Source organism: Venturia canescens, chromosome 9 (genome assembly GCF_019457755.1).
Source record: "Venturia canescens isolate UGA chromosome 9, ASM1945775v1, whole genome shotgun sequence".
In the NCBI taxonomy this organism is placed as follows: Eukaryota; Metazoa; Arthropoda; class Insecta; order Hymenoptera; family Ichneumonidae; genus Venturia; species Venturia canescens.
Window position 1 is genome coordinate 18677386 of NC_057429.1, and position 17637 is coordinate 18695022.

The following is a 17637-nucleotide window of genomic DNA, read 5'->3' on the forward strand; positions in this document are numbered from 1 at the left end:
AATAAAAAAATTGACACCGATTATGCAACGCAAAATATTGTCGGATTGGAAGACGACGATAAAACGCTCAAAATTCTACAATCATTTGACTAATTTTGAAATTAAGTAAAGCGAATCGAAAAATTGATCGACCGTTTTCAGGCCCCCCTTTTTTTGAACGTATTAACAAAATAAAAAAATCCGCTGCGGACAGGATTCGAACCTGTGCGGGCAGAGCCCATTGGATTTCGAGTCCAACTCCTTAACCACTCGGACACCGCAGCTCGTGTGACGGCAAGCCATATTTGCAAATATTTGAAAAGAAATTTTTTTTCTCACAATTTTTACAAACTTATCGGAAAGAATTTTCCCAAATTTGTGATTTTTACGATTTCGTGTGAATCGGAAGGTAAAAATCGAAAAGATAAAGTTATGAAAAACTGCAACAATTTAGTAGCATTTTTTGAAAAGCCTTTTCGATTCTTTGAGCGGAAAAAAATTGTAATAAAATTAACAGAACCCCGAGGAAAATGGAATGCCAACGATTTCTACTGACTCGCAAACTCCATTGCGGAGCCAATACTCACGCCAAAAGGCCCGGCTTTCGGGTGGGGGATTCCAAGAATTTTGGAACGCCCGAGGTGTAAACAACCGGGGCTATCGAGACGCAAAATGGAAGGGGCGAAAGGGAGAGAAGGCGTTAGTCGGCGATAAGGCGTCGTGTGCTCACCATCGGGCTGTCGGTGGACACTGAAAATCGCGAGGGCATACCTGTCCGAAGTTTGTTTTACTAAAAATATCAATAAAGTGTTACTCAAAATATAAATCGAGTGTATATACGTATAAATAAGGAATTTCGCTTCTGTGTAAACAAAGATTAAAGAAAATATTACGCCACTACAATTGAAAGAATTGACTCACATGAGAAATTAGTCCTAAAAGTGTATGAAAAATATTGAAAAATCGCAAAGACTGAGCAGCTACAAAGGAAGCATACAAATTTTCGAAAAACATAAAAATCCAAAGCATAAAAAAAGTAGTAGCGTTCGAAATTGAAGAGAAAAAGCACACAAAGGACCACGACTTTCGTTTAGATTACTGAGAGACGTGCACTGTTGTTTAGTACGATAATTGGGGGTTTGGAATTTAAGTCACGTGTTTCGAGCATCACACGAAGAATAAAGCGAGCGGAAGTGACTCGCTCTCCGACTGGGAAAGGGGAAGGTAAATATGTTTACGTTCGGTCCTTTCAACGGAAGAAAGTACGCTGGCAGTCGAGCTGTCAGATAAAAAAAAAACACAAACACAAACAATAAAAACCTTCAGATTTATATGTATATATAGAAATATATAAAAGTACAAAAGGAAGCAAGGGGTTACGTCTCTCACGTGACCCACATACGATTCAACTCGCAACGATTTTATCACACAATCGAACAGTTCCAACGAGACTTTCATTCTTCTCGTTCAAATGACTTTTTCACACGGTCCAGAGATACGGCAGATTGAAAACTGAGGCTTGATTCGATCAGGAAATAGAAAAACAACAAGTTTCTCAACAATATGAAAAAGGGATTCAAAATATCGGCACCGTGAGCCGTTTGTGCGTTTTGCGAGTGTTATCGCTTTGTCTTTAAGCTAGAGTTTCTTCGGACGATCGACAGATGGCTGCGCACTAGCGAGGAGTATTTCGACGAGTTCGTGTTATCGACACTCGATAAGATAGAAAAACTGGGATATTCGACACCGAAAGATTCGAGTGTAAAAAGTAAATTTTTTATTTGGAAAAACCGAGCAATTACTCACTCACAAAATTACTTTTTTTTTATGCTTTCCAGTACGTGTAAAATTTTCGTGGCTCTGAAAGTTCACCGTTTTTTAACGGCTGCGAATACGACACTGTTGGGACAGAAGATCTCTTGCAACTTCACCGAGGATCGTCATCGGTTTTAATTGTTCTCAGTTACGAGTAATTTTCACAAGATCCTGGGATAGAATATTCCTCCAGAAGTTAACGCTTAAGAGTGAACTTCTTTCGTGAAATACAAAATAAAATCGATCTTTCAGGGTCGAACCTTTGGCTCAGTTTGAAATTTAAATCAACACAATTCTTTGAAAGCGAATATATTCAGCGAAGTTTATCGCGTAGTTTTGATTTTCAAATTCCCCGTTTTGCTTCATTCGTTCGCTGTTGCACAGTACTTCGATATTTCTAGCTTTATTTCTATCAAATTTTGACATTATTCTCACTTTATTTTATTGTTTTACCGAATTTCTTCAAAATTTGATTAAAATGAAATAAAATTGAAAAAAAATTCAATAAAAATTAAATCTATTAAAATATCGAAACGACAAAAAATGGCCCACTTCGAACTCGTGAATTCTACTTAATTTCATTATCGAAGTTCTTCGTAAAAATTGGATTTTCGTGACAAAACAAAATGAAGAGCAACACGCCCACGGAAGAGTAATCGTGAAAAAAAAACAGTTTTTTTTCTATGTGTTTAACGAGCTTATTTCCCATCGGCGTGATGTAGGACTGCAATTTGAATATGTCGGGCAACGTACGTGTGTGGATTAACGAGGCAATTAAAAAATTCGTATTCAACGAACGAAATGAATATTGGATGGATTTAAGAAGGATATTCTTCACTTTTTCTGTGGTGACCAAAAGTTCTTTGGAGCTTCTACGGTTTGGTGCGTGTTCAGGTACGAACGCTCACACATTTATGTCCGTAGATTAAAAGATACCCGGTAAGAGTTTCTCGCTACGTTACTGGGGCCCGAACAGTTGGCACGGCTCACCTGTTGGCCTCGACAGTACCTGGCTGGGGTTTCGAGCGCGCGGTACACCTCGCGACTCTCCGCCAGTCACGTCGGTGTCTCGTCGACGTTCGTCGAAAATTCGGTCCCAATTTCGCACTTGCTCGAAATTTAAATGGCGAATAATCGAGTTTAGAATCCCCCGATAAATATTCGAGTTTTTAATCTCGTACAAGCAGGAAAAGCACATTTTTTAATGGTTTTTCATTCGATCGAATAAACAACGATTTAGATTTGATTTTGTGTCCAATATCGCGAAAACGACGCTTCGACTTCCGGAACCGAGAACGCCGGGGGTCTAGACTATTTTTCGCCGTTTCTTTTTCCTCGAGGAACTTCGTCTCTCCCGGGATTCGATAATTTCGTCCAATTATCAGCGCGCGCCGATCCGAGTGAAGTTTTTCATCCGAAAACCCATCGCCCGGGCTTACACTTCTTCACGACACGAATATCCGTTTCTTTTTTACTTCGAAGAGCAATTTTTACTGCGGGAAGTGGCCTTACGGATTTCCGGTGCGTACATTCCGCTTTCAAGTACTCATAAAAGTAGTTACAAAGTTACTCTGTAGGGATGTGAAAGTAATACAAGATTTTATGACTTATTTTAGCACCAATGTTTGGGCCGATTATTGTTTTACCTCGTCGTCCATCCGTCAAACATCGGAAAGCCAAAATAACGTGCAACATTTTCGTTATTTCGAATCAGTACTCATTTGCCCACATTTTATGAGAGTTTCGTTCAATCCGATCGCATTTTATTGCAAATTACGAGAAGAGCTTCGATTTTATTTAAATATATTTAAATCTCCATTTTTTTTCCGGTCGTTTGAGAGTCGGATGAATAGTTCAAAGTCTGTCGATTGGCTTGTCGAGGGCATGTAAATATTATCGAGCATCGGGCGTTCATGGTCGAATGTTTCAAATATCCGATTACTCGCACGACGTAATCGCGGTACAATCGAAACATTCGAGTATTCGCGATGTTATTTTCGACCGAAGTGATTGTCTGACACTCTCACTGCTCTCGATGTCTCGCAGTAATAAATAAGCCATCGAAAGGGTGATTTAATATTTTCAGACTTTCTAAAATACTAACGAATGAAAATTTAATATTTATGGGCTCGCGTCATTGCACGTGCCAACAGCAGGATGACTCATTTTTTTTTCGTTTCCGTAAAAAATTTTATTACAATTCCAAAACAGTGGCCTGTGATAAGGTTTCAAATATTACAGGGAAAAAACGATCGAGTTGCTAGCGCCCTGTTCGTACTAATTTCGACGAATCCTTTTTCCTCGCAATTTGTAACGACCTCCACTGTCTTGCGTTTCGTCAGAACGTTTCTTATCAGGATACGTTTATGCCTTAACGAAAATCTCGACCCGTTCTATTGAAAACGTGCAGAAAAGCTCGCAGTTTTTCGTTTTTATCTTCCGCCATTTTATCTCGGAAATCAACGAAACAGGTAATCGTTTCTTTTCGTTAATTAACTTTAATAAGAACTTTTTGAACTTCAATTAAAAGTTCATTGTTTAAACAGCTGGAAAGTATGAAGCTTACAAATGAATAAAACAAATTAATCTTTCAGAACGAGATGAAAGTGTCGAGAAAAACTCGGTCCAGGAGATCAACGCAAATGGGTCGATCCCCTGTCCCTAGATTTCGTTTTTTCTTTTTTTTTTTTGGCATCGATCCCGAGTTTTTTGATCAGAGAACCCGGTATCCATTAAAAATGCCTGAAGCTTGGCTCCTGGGTTTATCGATCACGATTCGAGTAACGTTTTTTAAGCAGCCTTTCGATAGCCTCAGTCGGAATTTTTAGCAACCGAAATGAATCGAAAACGTTACCGTTTTTTGTTTCTTCGAATGGAGAGAAAAAGAAGAAGGAAATTTCGTAATGAATACATGTATAGAGCACATATCAGCATGGCGTAGGAGGTCACGTTCCCGAGTTCCGTTCCCACGGAACCGCGATAACCGTGACGACGCTACACACGCTGTTTCTATATAGACACTCGCGAGCAAAGGAGATCTTTCCCCCTTTTCGATCTTCCCGTGTGCAACAACACGAGAAGATCTTTTCTCTTCGTTCTTCGCTCCTCTCCCGTTTCTTCTTTCCTGGATGAATAGTGTACGTGCTCCAGGCACGACTATACGTTTTTTCTCTTGCTTAGCCTCCTCTGTGCTTCCACCCAGCGCGCCCGATCTCTTCACCTATTGTCGTCACGAGGAAACGGCGATAATGAGCATTCTTATCTCCACGTCAGTGTATGCATCGCGACGACTACTCACGTCTATTTCTATTTACGCGAATGCCTCCTCGAACGGCTCCTCGGACGTAATTTGCCCGAGCTTTTGACGCATTCTGCGATTTGCGTTCCAATCATTCTCTCTTCAACTCCCTCGTGTTCCTATTCCAATGTGCTGACCGAAGTGTCAATAGGTCCGGATTTTTTCACGAGCTCTGCTATGGCGAATCGTTTGAACTCGAGTTGGGAGACAATTGGATTGAAAACTGGGAAATATTTTTCTCGGTAAAGCTCAAATTTCACTGCCGCGAGTGCTTCCCGTTTCGCGTGGATTTGAGAGCGCGTGCGATTCGAAGTTTCCGGGTAATTTGAAATCGCCTTTCGTTCGAGGTTTCGGTTTCGCTCATTTCCCTCGAAAGATTCTTACGACTTTCGTCCAGATCCTCGATCCTTCGAGGAGGCCGCGCCTTGGACGAAGAGTGAGGAATTTTTTCGAGTGCTTTCGACAGCATCGACATTTCCTCGGGATCAAAATATTGTGCGTTTCGAAAAACGGTACTTTCGACTGCGAAACCTGAAACCCAGCCCACCATCGATTCTCCCAAATGGTGGAATGGAACGAGCGTTTGAACTCGACGAAACTCGAGGCTCGAACCGTAAAGTATCATTTTTTGACAGGCTCCAAACGTGGAGAGAAACGTCGCTGAAATTTCACCGCACCAGCGAGGCTCTCGTTCCAATAATAATCACACGTCAACGGAGTTCGATAAAGTTACAAAAAGTTTGAAAAAGTCGAGAAAACTGCGTGTCACTTGCGCCTCTTAATTGAGAATTTTATTTTTGGACGTAACGAACGAACCCAGAGAATTATTTTCAACTGAAACGACAATTTTCGTCGAAAACGATTTGTTTCACGCCGCGGCGAAAGAGACTCGTAATCCGAAGTCCGGAACGCTGTAACAACTTCGAAAAGGTTCCAAACAAGGAGAGAAATATGGTGACTTGACCGATTGGAATTCCACCAACGTGAGGGATAATATCGGTCGGATTTCCTCTAGCATGTTGAATTTCACGTCGAATACACTCGAATCCTACGCCCGTGAGGATGCAAATGCAGAACGCGTTGTAACGCAAACCGGCGACTGTACGAGCGGCCGCGTGAGTGCGCGCGTTGCAGTTGACTGACCTCCTCCTTGTCCACCTCCTCCTCCACCTTTTCTCGCCGGTAACATTTACCGAAACGGAACAGTGGCAAAGCAGGTTTCTGCAAGTTCCGCGACTCCGACGAATGCAGCCTTTCTTTTTATTTCTTTCGCGCATCCCGTCACATTTCCTTTTTTCCGAGTTGTTTTAATCAACGACGCGACCGGGCGGCAGAATTTTAGTGATCAACGGACGCGATCGCTTCCGCTCGGCGAGCAATTTTCGCTCGAAATTTTCAACACTCTTCTCAAAGGTTTGCTGCTGCACATTCTTCTGGGGAATCCATCCAACCTTCGATCACTCGGCCACTGCGACAACGAAGACCGAATATTCGATCGAGTGTCGCGAAAAGAATTCCTGAAAAACTGATCACGCTTTGTTTTTTCAAACTGGATTTTCAGGCAGTTCATAATAAATGAACACACGAAGAATTGAACGTTGGAAAAATGAAACTCGGTTCGAGGAACGACGGCCGAGGCATCGAGGAATTTGACATTTGCTAAAAACCACGTTTACAAACAGTTGAGCATTGTTTTGAAAAAATGTCGCGTCTAACGCGCGAATGAAAAGTAAAAACAAGAGTTGAGGATGTGCCAGCGAGCAACGGCGTATAAAGTGCGAGAAAATACCGGTTGATAATAACACGAGGCAATAAAACGCTGATGATAATTCAAGGTGGTACGGTGGAGGTTTACAGTCAACTCAGCGCTAAATAAAACGTGGGAGAAGGACTCTCCGTTGAGTTTTTTTATTTCTTTGCTCTTACGTCGTCGAGAGTTCGCCACGCTCTCTTGTCGCTACCGCGCGCGAGACAGCGTCATCGCTTTAGCAGTTTTCTAATCACACACAGCGAGGGGAGTTGGTACGCGATTGGAATGCTCCGGGGGGTTCCCGAGGAAACGACGACGACAGGCGCATTCGACGAGTGCTCCATGCCAATTTATTGCACGCACCGATGCTAAATCGGTGCAGTTTTGAGCTGCCGGATTTTCTCCGGACGCATTTATTTTCGAAAAAATTCAGCGATTTCCCACCGTAAAGTTCACTCGCGTGAAAATCATTTGAAAATTTAGGAAATTACGAATAAACTGGGCTCTTCGGTGCCGGAAAAAGTGGGAGAGAAAAAAATGGTCGACCAGAGCCACTCGGTCGCAGGACGACTTTTGTCACGCTCTGACGAGCTTCGTGAAAAACAAAATAAGCGACAAATGATCCGTCGTGACGATGCTCACCTTTCTTTTCCACTCTGCGACTCGTATCTAAATCTCGCTCGATCTCAAACTCCGTTTTTGCAAGTCACGCATGCACGAAGCATACGCACATGCAATATGGATCTGCGGAGTAGACAGTCATCGGGGATTGCGTCTCGTGACGAATTTCTCTGTTTTATATACACACGGGTATATTTATGTTCGATGCTGAACGATTTTGCAAGCCATGACCCACTTTTGTGGGCGACCACGAGAGAGGTAAAAGTACATAACGAGGGAGTCCCTCCCGCCCCTTAATTCCTCGATGAAAAGGCCTTTCGGGACGGATCGGTGTGCTCGATGTGCGCCTCGACATACGAGTATCAGGACGGATATCAAAACCTCTGTGATTATGACAGGGTTCGATATCGTTTCAATGATTATTTCGCGTGGGGAAATTTTATTCTTTTGTAGCTGGGAGAATGTCAATGAGCGCGGTGAGTGTTGATATCGGTTAAGTCGAAGGTTTCCATCGTTTAGTGGGACCGAAACTGACTCGATAATATACCCACGATCGAAAATATTCTCAATTGAAAATTCCCAATAAAAAATATCTCGATAAGTCGACTTTAATGAATACCGGCAAATGATTGATGGTATAGTGACTTTGGAGATTCCGCTCGTAGAAAAAGAGATCGATTTTTCTCGCGTCTTAACGGGCTATTAAACTCGGATCGTTTAATCGAAACTTTCAGGTTTCAAGCTTATATCGTGCCTAGAATTATAAGAATAATGGCGTGAGATCATTGGCCGCAATTATCGTGGTTGTTACGCTGAGATTATTTTCGAATCATCGCGTGATTAAAGTCTCCGCGTAACTCTGTTGTCAGGAATTTTTATATTCTGATTATTGCATGTCCGGAGTCGACGAAGTTCCCATTTTCTTGTCTCTCCGATCACGCATCGACGGAGCAACGAAAAATTTCAATGTTTCTATCGAGAAATGGCACGCAGCATCATCGAATCAGCTCGCGAAGCTCTTTCAACGTGAGTAATATTCACCTGGCGAGCGGAACGAATTTAATATTAAAAGATGAGACGACCTCGAACATCTGCTCGACAGCAATTCCGGACCCATCACACGATCCTCTTCTCAGGTTTCGTAAAATAATAAACACGAAAATATTTATGCATCGATTCGCGATCGAGAAACTGAGGACTCGAAGGTAAAGAAAAAATGGCAAATTTCATGCAGCGCCCATCGACCCGCATTTTTTCTCATCGAGGTGAAATAAAAATCGTTTTTGTGCTCATTACTCCGCAAACTTAACGACGAATATTTATTTAACTGGGGAAAAAAGAAAGTGCATGATTCCGACTGCCGCTAATGATATTCATGACTCAATTAATTCAATGCCGCTTTTCAGTGTAATTAGTTCTATTATTCGTGAGAGCTTTGTGAGTGAACGAATTAACGAGATTCTCGTTTATATTAGAAAATAAAACTGCCGTCCCATTACATGGAAATGCGAGTTTTGTAGGCTGAATTTAATCGAGTCGATAATCGATGGAACATCAAAGAAAGTTAAAATGAATTTCAATTCGAATTATGAGGTCGACCAGCATTTTTATACAGCCATTTCAATTTTTTTTTTTTTTTTTTTTTACTATTTTGATCCCCTTTTGCTCCTGTTATTATTACACATTATTTTTCAATGAAACATCGAATGCTCAAGCACTCAGGAACTATGTCGTTGAAGTTTCCAACGTTGGACTTCAACGAAGTTGAAAAAAAAAAAAATTTCGATTCACCTCTTTTTTATTTTACGAATCATTTCGTGAGGTCAAAAAAGGAAATGCCAAGTTTGGTCGAAATATTCGTTCCGGAACACCCCCGTCATAAGGGTACAATTGTCGACGAAGCGGTCCCGAAGCCGAATTTTGAGACAAATGATCATTCTCATTTTTTTTTTTATTCACGATTTGCTTCTCGAGGTAGAAACAGAGGGACTTGTCACGATTGATCGGAAAATTCGCTTCGGAACATTGTGTTCCGTGGGTGTTTTTTAACCCATTAACGCCCGAGCGTCCCGTTTTTTTACCAAACTTTCAACGCGATTATTTTTTGTGTTATAACCGTTGAAAAAAATTTGTTTTCAGGTATATCGATGTAGAATTTTATGCTCTTACAGAATATTAGCTCAAAATTCCGATTAAACATTAAGAAAAAAAATATGGCCGATTCAAACGCGGAAAACGTGGTCATTACACTTTTGTCTCATTCGACTCAGAACTCCATGAAACATGTTTCGAACCCATCGTGGGAGGTCATTTTTTTTATTTTTGCGATTTTCGAAAAATTTCAAAATTTTCGAGACTTGGAATTTTTTCGTAGTCTACTGCCTTCAAACATTTTTTTTCGATTTTTGCGATTTTCGAAAAACTTCAAAATTCTCGAGACTTGGAATTTTTTCATAGTCTACTGCTTTCAAAACATTTATTTTTCGATTTTCGCGATTTTTAAAAAATTTCGAAATTTTCGAATCTTGGAATTTTTTCATAGATCTATTGCCTTCAAAATTTTTTTTTTCGATTTTCGCGATTTTCGAAAAATTTCGAAATTTTTGAATCTTGGAATTTTTTCATAGTCTACTGCCTTCAAACATTTTTTTTTCGATTTTTGCGATTTTCGAAAAACTTCAAAATTTTCGAGACTTGGAATTTTTTCATAGTCTACTGCCTTCAAAACATTTATTTTTCGATTTTCGCGATTTTTAAAAAATTTCGAAATTTTCGAATCTTGGAATTTTTTCATAGATCTATTGCCTTCAAAATTTTTTTTTTCGATTTTCACGATTTTCGAAAAATTTCGAAATTTTCGAATCTTGGAATTTTTTCATAGTCTACTGCCTTCAAACATTTTTTTTTCGATTTTCGCGATTTTCGAAAAACTTCAAAATTTTCGAGACTTGGAATTTTTTCATAGTCTACTGCCTTCAAAACATTTATTTTTCGATTTTCGCGATTTTTAAAAAATTTCGAAATTTTCGAATCTTGGAATTTTTTCATAGATCTATTGCCTTCAAAATTTTTTTTTTCGATTTTCACGATTTTCGAAAAATTTCGAAATTTTCGAATCTTGGAATTTTTTCATAGTCTACTGCCTTCAAACATTTTTTTTTCGATTTTCGCGATTTTCGAAGAACTTCAAAATTTTCGAGACTTGGAATTTTTTCATAGTCTACTGCCTTCGAAAATATTTTTTTTTTGATTTCGTTGAAGTCCAACGTTGGAAGCGTCAGCGACATCAGGAACTCAATGTCTGTCCAACGAAAACGGCTTTGACGATTCGGCAGTGGGACTTGGATTCCTAATGAAGATTCCGCACTCGATGACGGGATGTGAATTGAAAATTATTCTTTTCAAGACACAAAAAGTGATGGAGAGGACAACAGACATTTTTGACACGTACGATCGCCTCCAAATCCAGGCTTCGATTTCACCAGCGTCCTCGTACTTGAAAAGTTATCGGGCAATAATTACGATTTCCACTTTGTACGCGGTTGAGAAACTCCGACAATCAGACTTGGCCCATAAACCATGTACAAATTAGTATTTCTCACATAAAAAAATGTTTTTGTACTTTTCTATAAACATTCCCGAAAACAATCGACTTGTTTACTTTCTAAAGCAGGACCCTCCTCAAGCGTTTGGATCATTGAAACGATTCTTAACATTCTTACGTCATTCGAGGGTATAAAAATGATTGAGGCTCCTTAAAAACAGAACATTTTCAGCGTCGTCGTCCATTTGTCGAGTCGCGGCAGTTTCGCACTCGGTCGTAAAATTTGGAAAGATTCGATTTTTTTCGACTCGAACGGGACGCCTGTTTCTCGAATTTATAATCAAGCGATATGCGTTTTCAAAGCCCGTACGTGATTCGACGCACTACGAAGAGCATTGACATCGAGTCTGAACGGCCTCGGCGCGGTTATTCACTTTTTATCTCCATTTTTCACTGGATAATCCTTCGTAACAAAGTTTATAGTACGAAAGCGATTATGGTGGAGTAGGATTCAGGGAATGCGCGTTATGGAAACGACTCGTTGGCTCGTCCGCGTATATTTTCAACATCAACAGCGGGGGCGACACCTGCGGCCCCGTAGGGACTTGCGTCGAGGCTCGAGGGCATAAACCGGTGGGTCGGGCAGGCCGCGGTATGCAGAAGTGCAACAGTCCACTCGACTTGCACTCTCCGCGCGACCGCCACACTCCGAATATCCAGGTATAGAGTGTCCAAAAAGTTCAGCGCCCTCTGCGAGGGGCACGAAGATCTTGCGACTTCGGGAAGGAAAATCCTCGCGTCAATTTTCCTTTTAACGAAGCGCCCATTCCTGAGGTCACAGCGACTATTCCTGCTGGAATTCCCCGGTTGAAACGCTCGCGAGATCGTCGCTGAGACTTCCTGGACCGCCCTGTACACACCGAACTCGGAATCACTTTCGCGGGTAACCCACGCGGATTCCAACCTCGTAATGCTGTATTTTTCGCCACAACGAACCTCTCTTGTATTCACAGCCATAAAACTCGCCTTCCCAAGAATTAATCACGTTGGATGGATTTTCGAGGATTAAAAGAGGCCGAGCAGGGAGAGGAAGCTTGACTCGAATGGCTTCGCACTTAGACTCAACACTCTCGAATTGCAGCATGCGCGCACTCGCGATGGGAACTTTTGTCGCACGATATAACGCTCTTGAAATAGTGCGTCGCGTTTTTGTATGCTCAATTTACTGTTTTAAGGCTGACGTTTTTAGCTCCGCGGTGAAAACTTAACTCGCTTATTCTTCCCATCAGCATCTGATTCATTGTTTCTCCAAGTTTGGAGCCCCTTTAATGACGATTGGAGCAAGTACCCCGCACAACCTTCATCGAACTCCCCTCCAAACTGCCGTTCAGCTCGCTCACTTTAAGGGCTTAGACCCAGAGCCGAAACGACGTTACAGCATCCCACGATAAATATTTCCAACAATTTTCATCCAATTACGAAACCGAGGATGATTCCACGCCGCTGTCAACTTCGGACACGACCGAATGCCCCGGTGTTCGAAAAGCCCACGATTGCATGGACGTTCCAGCCGTACTCGAGGCTCTTATAAGGTTTTATTCTCCCTACGCTCGAGTCAAGAGAACGCACCATTTTTTACTCCTTTTTCTTCGTCCGAACGTCACTTAAACTCTAATTATATATATGCGTTAAGGCGCTAGCAAAAAAGCAACCAAAGACTTTTCTCTCGCTGTATTTATCCCTCGGTACGCTCAGCCCATGTGGACCATTCTGGGTTACACCTTTAAAGAGTTAAATAAACAAGCGCTCACCGCGATCTCGACCAATAAGGCAATCTTCCGGACGGGTCAATGCTTACTGGTTTTGTCTCACAGTCGCGGCAGCGAGCGAGCGCAGGCCAGAAATGTTCGAGTGCGCTATCCGCACACTCGATGCAACCTGGGACAAGCCTCTCCGTTACAAACTCGTCGTATCGTCGGCGAAGCGTCGCGTAACAGGCAACTCTCGATCTCGATGTATCTGGTTTCGCGTGCTAACGTATTTTTTCCAAAATTTCGTTAAATTCATGAGCCTTCGGTAATGAGACGATAAAAATAAGCTTGGATTCGATTGGAAGACGAATACGAAGAAATTTTGCTGAAATTTGGGGTTAAAAGTACTGAATTGCGTGAAAAAAGAATGGCGAGTGAGGAGATTGAGTTTTGAAAGTTTCTCGAAAATTTCCATTCCGGGGCTGATTTTTTGACGAATTTTACTATCAGCCTTTTCAGCAACGACCGATTTCTCGATGTTCCTTTTTAAATCTGATTCGATTATGGTTTTTTTCAGACACGGTGACGCGAACGAGCGAGGACGCCGGGGAGTAAACTATGAGAGAAAAACTTGGGGATCGACGATGCGCGTAAACGGGCATCGAACTTACGACGCGTGCCAGGAAATGGGTAAATAAATGAATGCCTGTAATCACTGTTTTTCCCATGGGATCGTTATTGCTGTAAAGCGGAGGACTTGACTCGCCATTTTCATGGAAAAATTGAAGCATTGTTTGCCCGGATTGAAGTTATTTTTGTATACGTGACGCAGAGAGACGGTCAAAGCCAAACGACTCGGTTCCCAAAGCCCGACTTAAAATAGCGATAACAAATGAACTCTGATCTCCGTTGCCGTTCCGATGGATTAACAATTGAGCTAAGATTCGTCTCCGCGAATACTCGAAGAAGTGAGTTTAGGCTGCGCTGCAAGATTATCTTGTTTGTGCGAAGCCCATTTCGAGTCCGCTCAGCGTCATCGTTATACGGATGCCCCTTAATTACCTCGGCGCCTCAGCGCACAATCGACCGTTCAAATTCCCATTAGCAAAGCTTCTCAAGACGGCGATTCGAGGAAAGGAAGATGCGAAACTCCAAACTTGGGACAATCAATTTCCTTCTCATTCACTTTGGTCGTTGCAAATTTGTCCGCGCTGACTTCGGTCGCAAGCTATTTTTCTTCACAACGTAAAAGTAGAAATAAAACCCGTCGTGGAACTCGAATCGAAACGGTACAACGATTCGGGCCAAGTAGCTGTGACCGAAAGTGCGTACAAGCACGACCTGAAATCTCGATGCCAGCAAACACCGAGATTAACTATTGCAAATCGTCTCTTTTATTTCACGAATTTCTGTGAGATTCTTATCCCTACACCTCATGTGCCTTTTTTCATACCCTCAACCTCATGACCGGGGTTTGTACGCACCCCACTCTTTTTCTGCTTATAAATCCGGTCCTACGATGCTAAACTGACTTTATCCTACACCATTTTCTTCGTTTTTTTATAACGAAAAGAATTATGTACGATAAAACTAATTTCAATTGAATTTATATATTTAAAAATCCGTCGATAATCAGTCGATAATGTCGCTTGTTAGGACGGGAGCGTAGTTTGAAGTTCGCGTGGGGTGTGCTCACACCCCAGTCATGCGTTCTAGGGTTATCGTCGTTGGGGACCTTGGAAATCCCTGACAATGTTGGCCGCGTTTCAGATAAATCGGGCTACGAATTAGTCATGCTTAATTGAGGAAGCGGCGGTGTGTGGACTCGACTGGAAAATGAAAGATTTTCCGGAAAATTCGATGCTCGATGTCGCAACTATTTTTATCGAAAAAATGAAAATTGCGGATGGTTGATCGTTTGAGTCTGAGATCAAATTGTTGAACCCCAAAAATGTTTTTTCAAGAAAACGTAACTTTTGGCACATGAAATTTGCTAAAGTCTAGAAAATTAGAGAAAACTTTATTTTTTTCCAATTTCACTGCGCGTCCAATCCGGATAAGTGGGACGAGGAAAAACTGCCCATCGATCACCGATATCGAGAAATAAATATCCCTCCGATGGGGTCATTTCTCAACCAGCAATTAGCAGAGCTTCTAAGACAATTGGCTCCACACCTCCGCAGCTATAAAGACGTGCCCGCACCGGTGGTGGGCACAGGCGCGTGAGATTTTTTCGAGAATCAAGGTCATGGGATCGACAAGTGCATTAAAGGTCGTAATCGACGAGCCAAACGGATGTTCCAGGTCGTGAAAGCTTGAAATTAGTATCACTGTATATGTCTGGACGTAAATGCACTCGGACGAGAATCATGGGCACGTCCGCGATCGGTTAGTTATTATGCAAGCCATTGGAGGCATCGCAAGGAAGAATGACGCGATGGCAAGGTGTGTCAGGCTCATCCTGCCTCTGTTTTTATATCATCTCAGTCGATCTTTTTATCGATCGGTAGATTTGATTGTTTGGAAGACAATCAAATCTTCCTGAAAGGGTTAATCTTTGATTTTTCATGATCCCCAACACTTTTCACTTCGTTCAACATTACGGAAGTCTCAGTAGGAGAATTAGCGCGAAGGTGGAACTTTACTGTCCTCGTTGCACTAAAAATCCTGGGGTTCTTTCCATCGAGATACTTCGAAGACTTTGTCGGACGTCGCAGAAAGTTTTTTCCCCGTACACTTAAGATAATTAACTGGAAAAAGGCAAAACTTGGATAAACGCAGGCGACCGAAGACTCGAAATGTAAATTTTCAATTTACCTTCCAGCGAGGAGTAAAACGAGTTAAGAAATTCACGAATAATGTTCTCCCGCTGCGGTCGCAATTCTTCCAAAAATGTTGGTATTTCGGTTGGAATAGTCTCGCTTTACAAAAAATCCGTACTCACGATAACGGTTTCTTCGGGCACGGATTCAACGCTCTGATCTGAGCACTATGTAATTAAATATGCGGATGGCTTTCTTTCGATCTTTCTCTCTCTCTCCCTTTCTCTCCGGGCCTCTCCGACAGCATTCCGAGCCACTCTCATATTCTACTCTTTTTATCTCCATTCAGATTTAATAATTACGCCATGGAGAATTCACTTTAGTGCCCTCTGGGCATGCGCGTTATGATTATCGGCTTCCCCAGCAATTATATACGCGCTTGATTGCCCTTTGACATCGCATACAAATGCGCGTGTAGGAGCACGCTCAAAAGTGCATCTTCGCAGGCTTTGACATCGCGTTTCGAATAATTCTTGGTTGCTTTCCTCTTCTTCTCAACGGATCGGAAGTCTGCTACGCAATTAGTCGTCTCACGGTGACCGGACCGAATAAAAATCGGTGGAGAAAGTTAACTTTCCATAATTATAGAATTTTCAGAGTTTTTATTTCTGCGTAAGCCCTTTTCAAGTGCCCCGCGTTGATGGTTTACACGCAAATAGATAAATTTTACACTCGACGTGAACCGGTTACGCCCACCGATACGAGAAGCGTTCTAAAAATAAGGGGGACGAGACGCAGCCTCGAGATCTGTCGAACGGACATCAAACGCGATGCGAGTGTATCAGCAATGTGACACACTCGGCTTAGTCACGTGTTAGGAAAACACACAATTGACCAAAGACGGGAAGAGGTGACGAGGAAACGAGGCAAAGAGAGCGGGAGAGGGGGGAGAAAGAGAAGAAGAAAAAAGGAACCGAACGTGTTTCTTGTTTGACCCTGCCGATAATTGGATCAAGCGACTCGGTGGCTTCTTTCGTAGTTCGCTTTTGAAAGCGCATTTAACGGAGTGTGCGATGAAGTACGCACGCGGGGGTGGCTTGTCAGCCGTAAAGAACAGCGCCGCGCGCGCTTAATATTGTTTGAAAACATGCGGCTGATGTGCGCGCGGATACACAAGCGATTTTAGCCTCTTGCTCAACGAGCAATTAGCATTTGCATCCCGCCGTTAATAACGCAGTTTCCGCTCGATCGGACGTAAGCAGACTTGAAATTTCACTCGGGCTCAAACATATTCTTCACTCATACAGTTATTAAAAGTTTAATTTTAAGGCCTTGTATAACGCAGAGGGCAAAAAACGTCATTTTCTTCATTTTTTTTCGACAAGAAAATAAATGTTTGTTGAAAAACTGTGAACAACATTCGTTTTTGATGAAATAATTTCTCAAAATGGCAGCTGTATTCCGGTAGCACCTTTTTTGAGCATCGCGGTTGCGGTGGACGTGGCAAAACTAAAAAACCATCAATCCGATTCATAACAAATTTTTACCACTTATTTATTGTAATAACAGCTTGGGCCTGGACGAAGGATTTTTAAAAATGTTGATTTAAAAAAAATTGAGGCAGTTTTATCAAAAAATTCATTTTTCGAGGTGCTAAATTTTCGCTTTTTTTGTTACAATTTGTTTTTTCCTACAAAATACGAAATCCGTCGTCCAGGCCCCAGCTATTATTATAACACATAAGTGGGATAAATTTGTTATGGATCGGATTAACGGTTTTTTAGTAATCGTGTTCGCCGCAAAGGTATTTAAAAAAAGCCGATTCTGAGACAACCGCGTTTAAAGATTCAAGTATTAGACGACCGCGTGCATCGGGCGGTCGGTTGAAATACCCACAGCTACGAATCTAATGCCCCGATCTTTATGGAATTTCGTGAGAATATTATTCAGACGCTGTACTTGAAGAATACCGAATAAAAATAATTTTCGATTTTCCCGCCCATCACAAGTGTATAAGGCCTTAATAAGGATCGATTGAAAAAACAAGTTTTCAGACTCGGAAGAAAAGAAATCCTGGATTCAGACAAAAATCTGTGAAAGTGGCCTTTCGATGATCC

The 17637-nt window shown here is 41.8% G+C and overlaps 1 protein-coding gene, 1 long non-coding RNA gene and 1 other non-coding gene across 8 annotated transcripts in view; 1 reads left to right on the forward strand and 2 right to left on the reverse strand.

The window, feature by feature from the left end:
- Positions 1-17637, reverse strand: part of LOC122415763 (uncharacterized) — a 117569-nt gene that overhangs the window by 8624 nt on the left and 91308 nt on the right. Inside the window, exon 1 of one of the 4 annotated variants that reach the window (XR_006261971.1) lies at positions 12819-12963. The exons of the other annotated variants lie outside the window; for them this stretch is intronic. This is a non-coding gene — a long non-coding RNA (uncharacterized lncRNA). Of the gene's footprint in view, positions 1-12818; positions 12964-17637 lie in introns of those variants that run through there. 4 annotated transcript variants of the gene reach the window in all.
- Positions 182-263, reverse strand: TRNAS-CGA (transfer RNA serine (anticodon CGA)). The gene has a single exon. It is a non-coding gene; the product is annotated as a tRNA-Ser (tRNA).
- The window catches only part of LOC122415745 (echinoderm microtubule-associated protein-like 2), a 34487-nt gene continuing 17560 nt past the window's right edge, over positions 711-17637 (forward strand). The window contains exons 1-3 of one of the 3 annotated variants that reach the window (XM_043428171.1): positions 3851-3862; positions 4205-4265; positions 13336-13448. In XM_043428171.1, the coding sequence (XP_043284106.1) occupies positions 13403-13448 (46 nt within the window). In that variant the 5' untranslated portion in view covers positions 3851-3862; positions 4205-4265; positions 13336-13402. Of the gene's footprint in view, positions 1204-2798; positions 3316-3850; positions 3863-4204; positions 4266-13335; positions 13449-17637 lie in introns of those variants that run through there. The other 2 variants (XM_043428170.1, XM_043428169.1) reach the window with 2 other exon arrangements.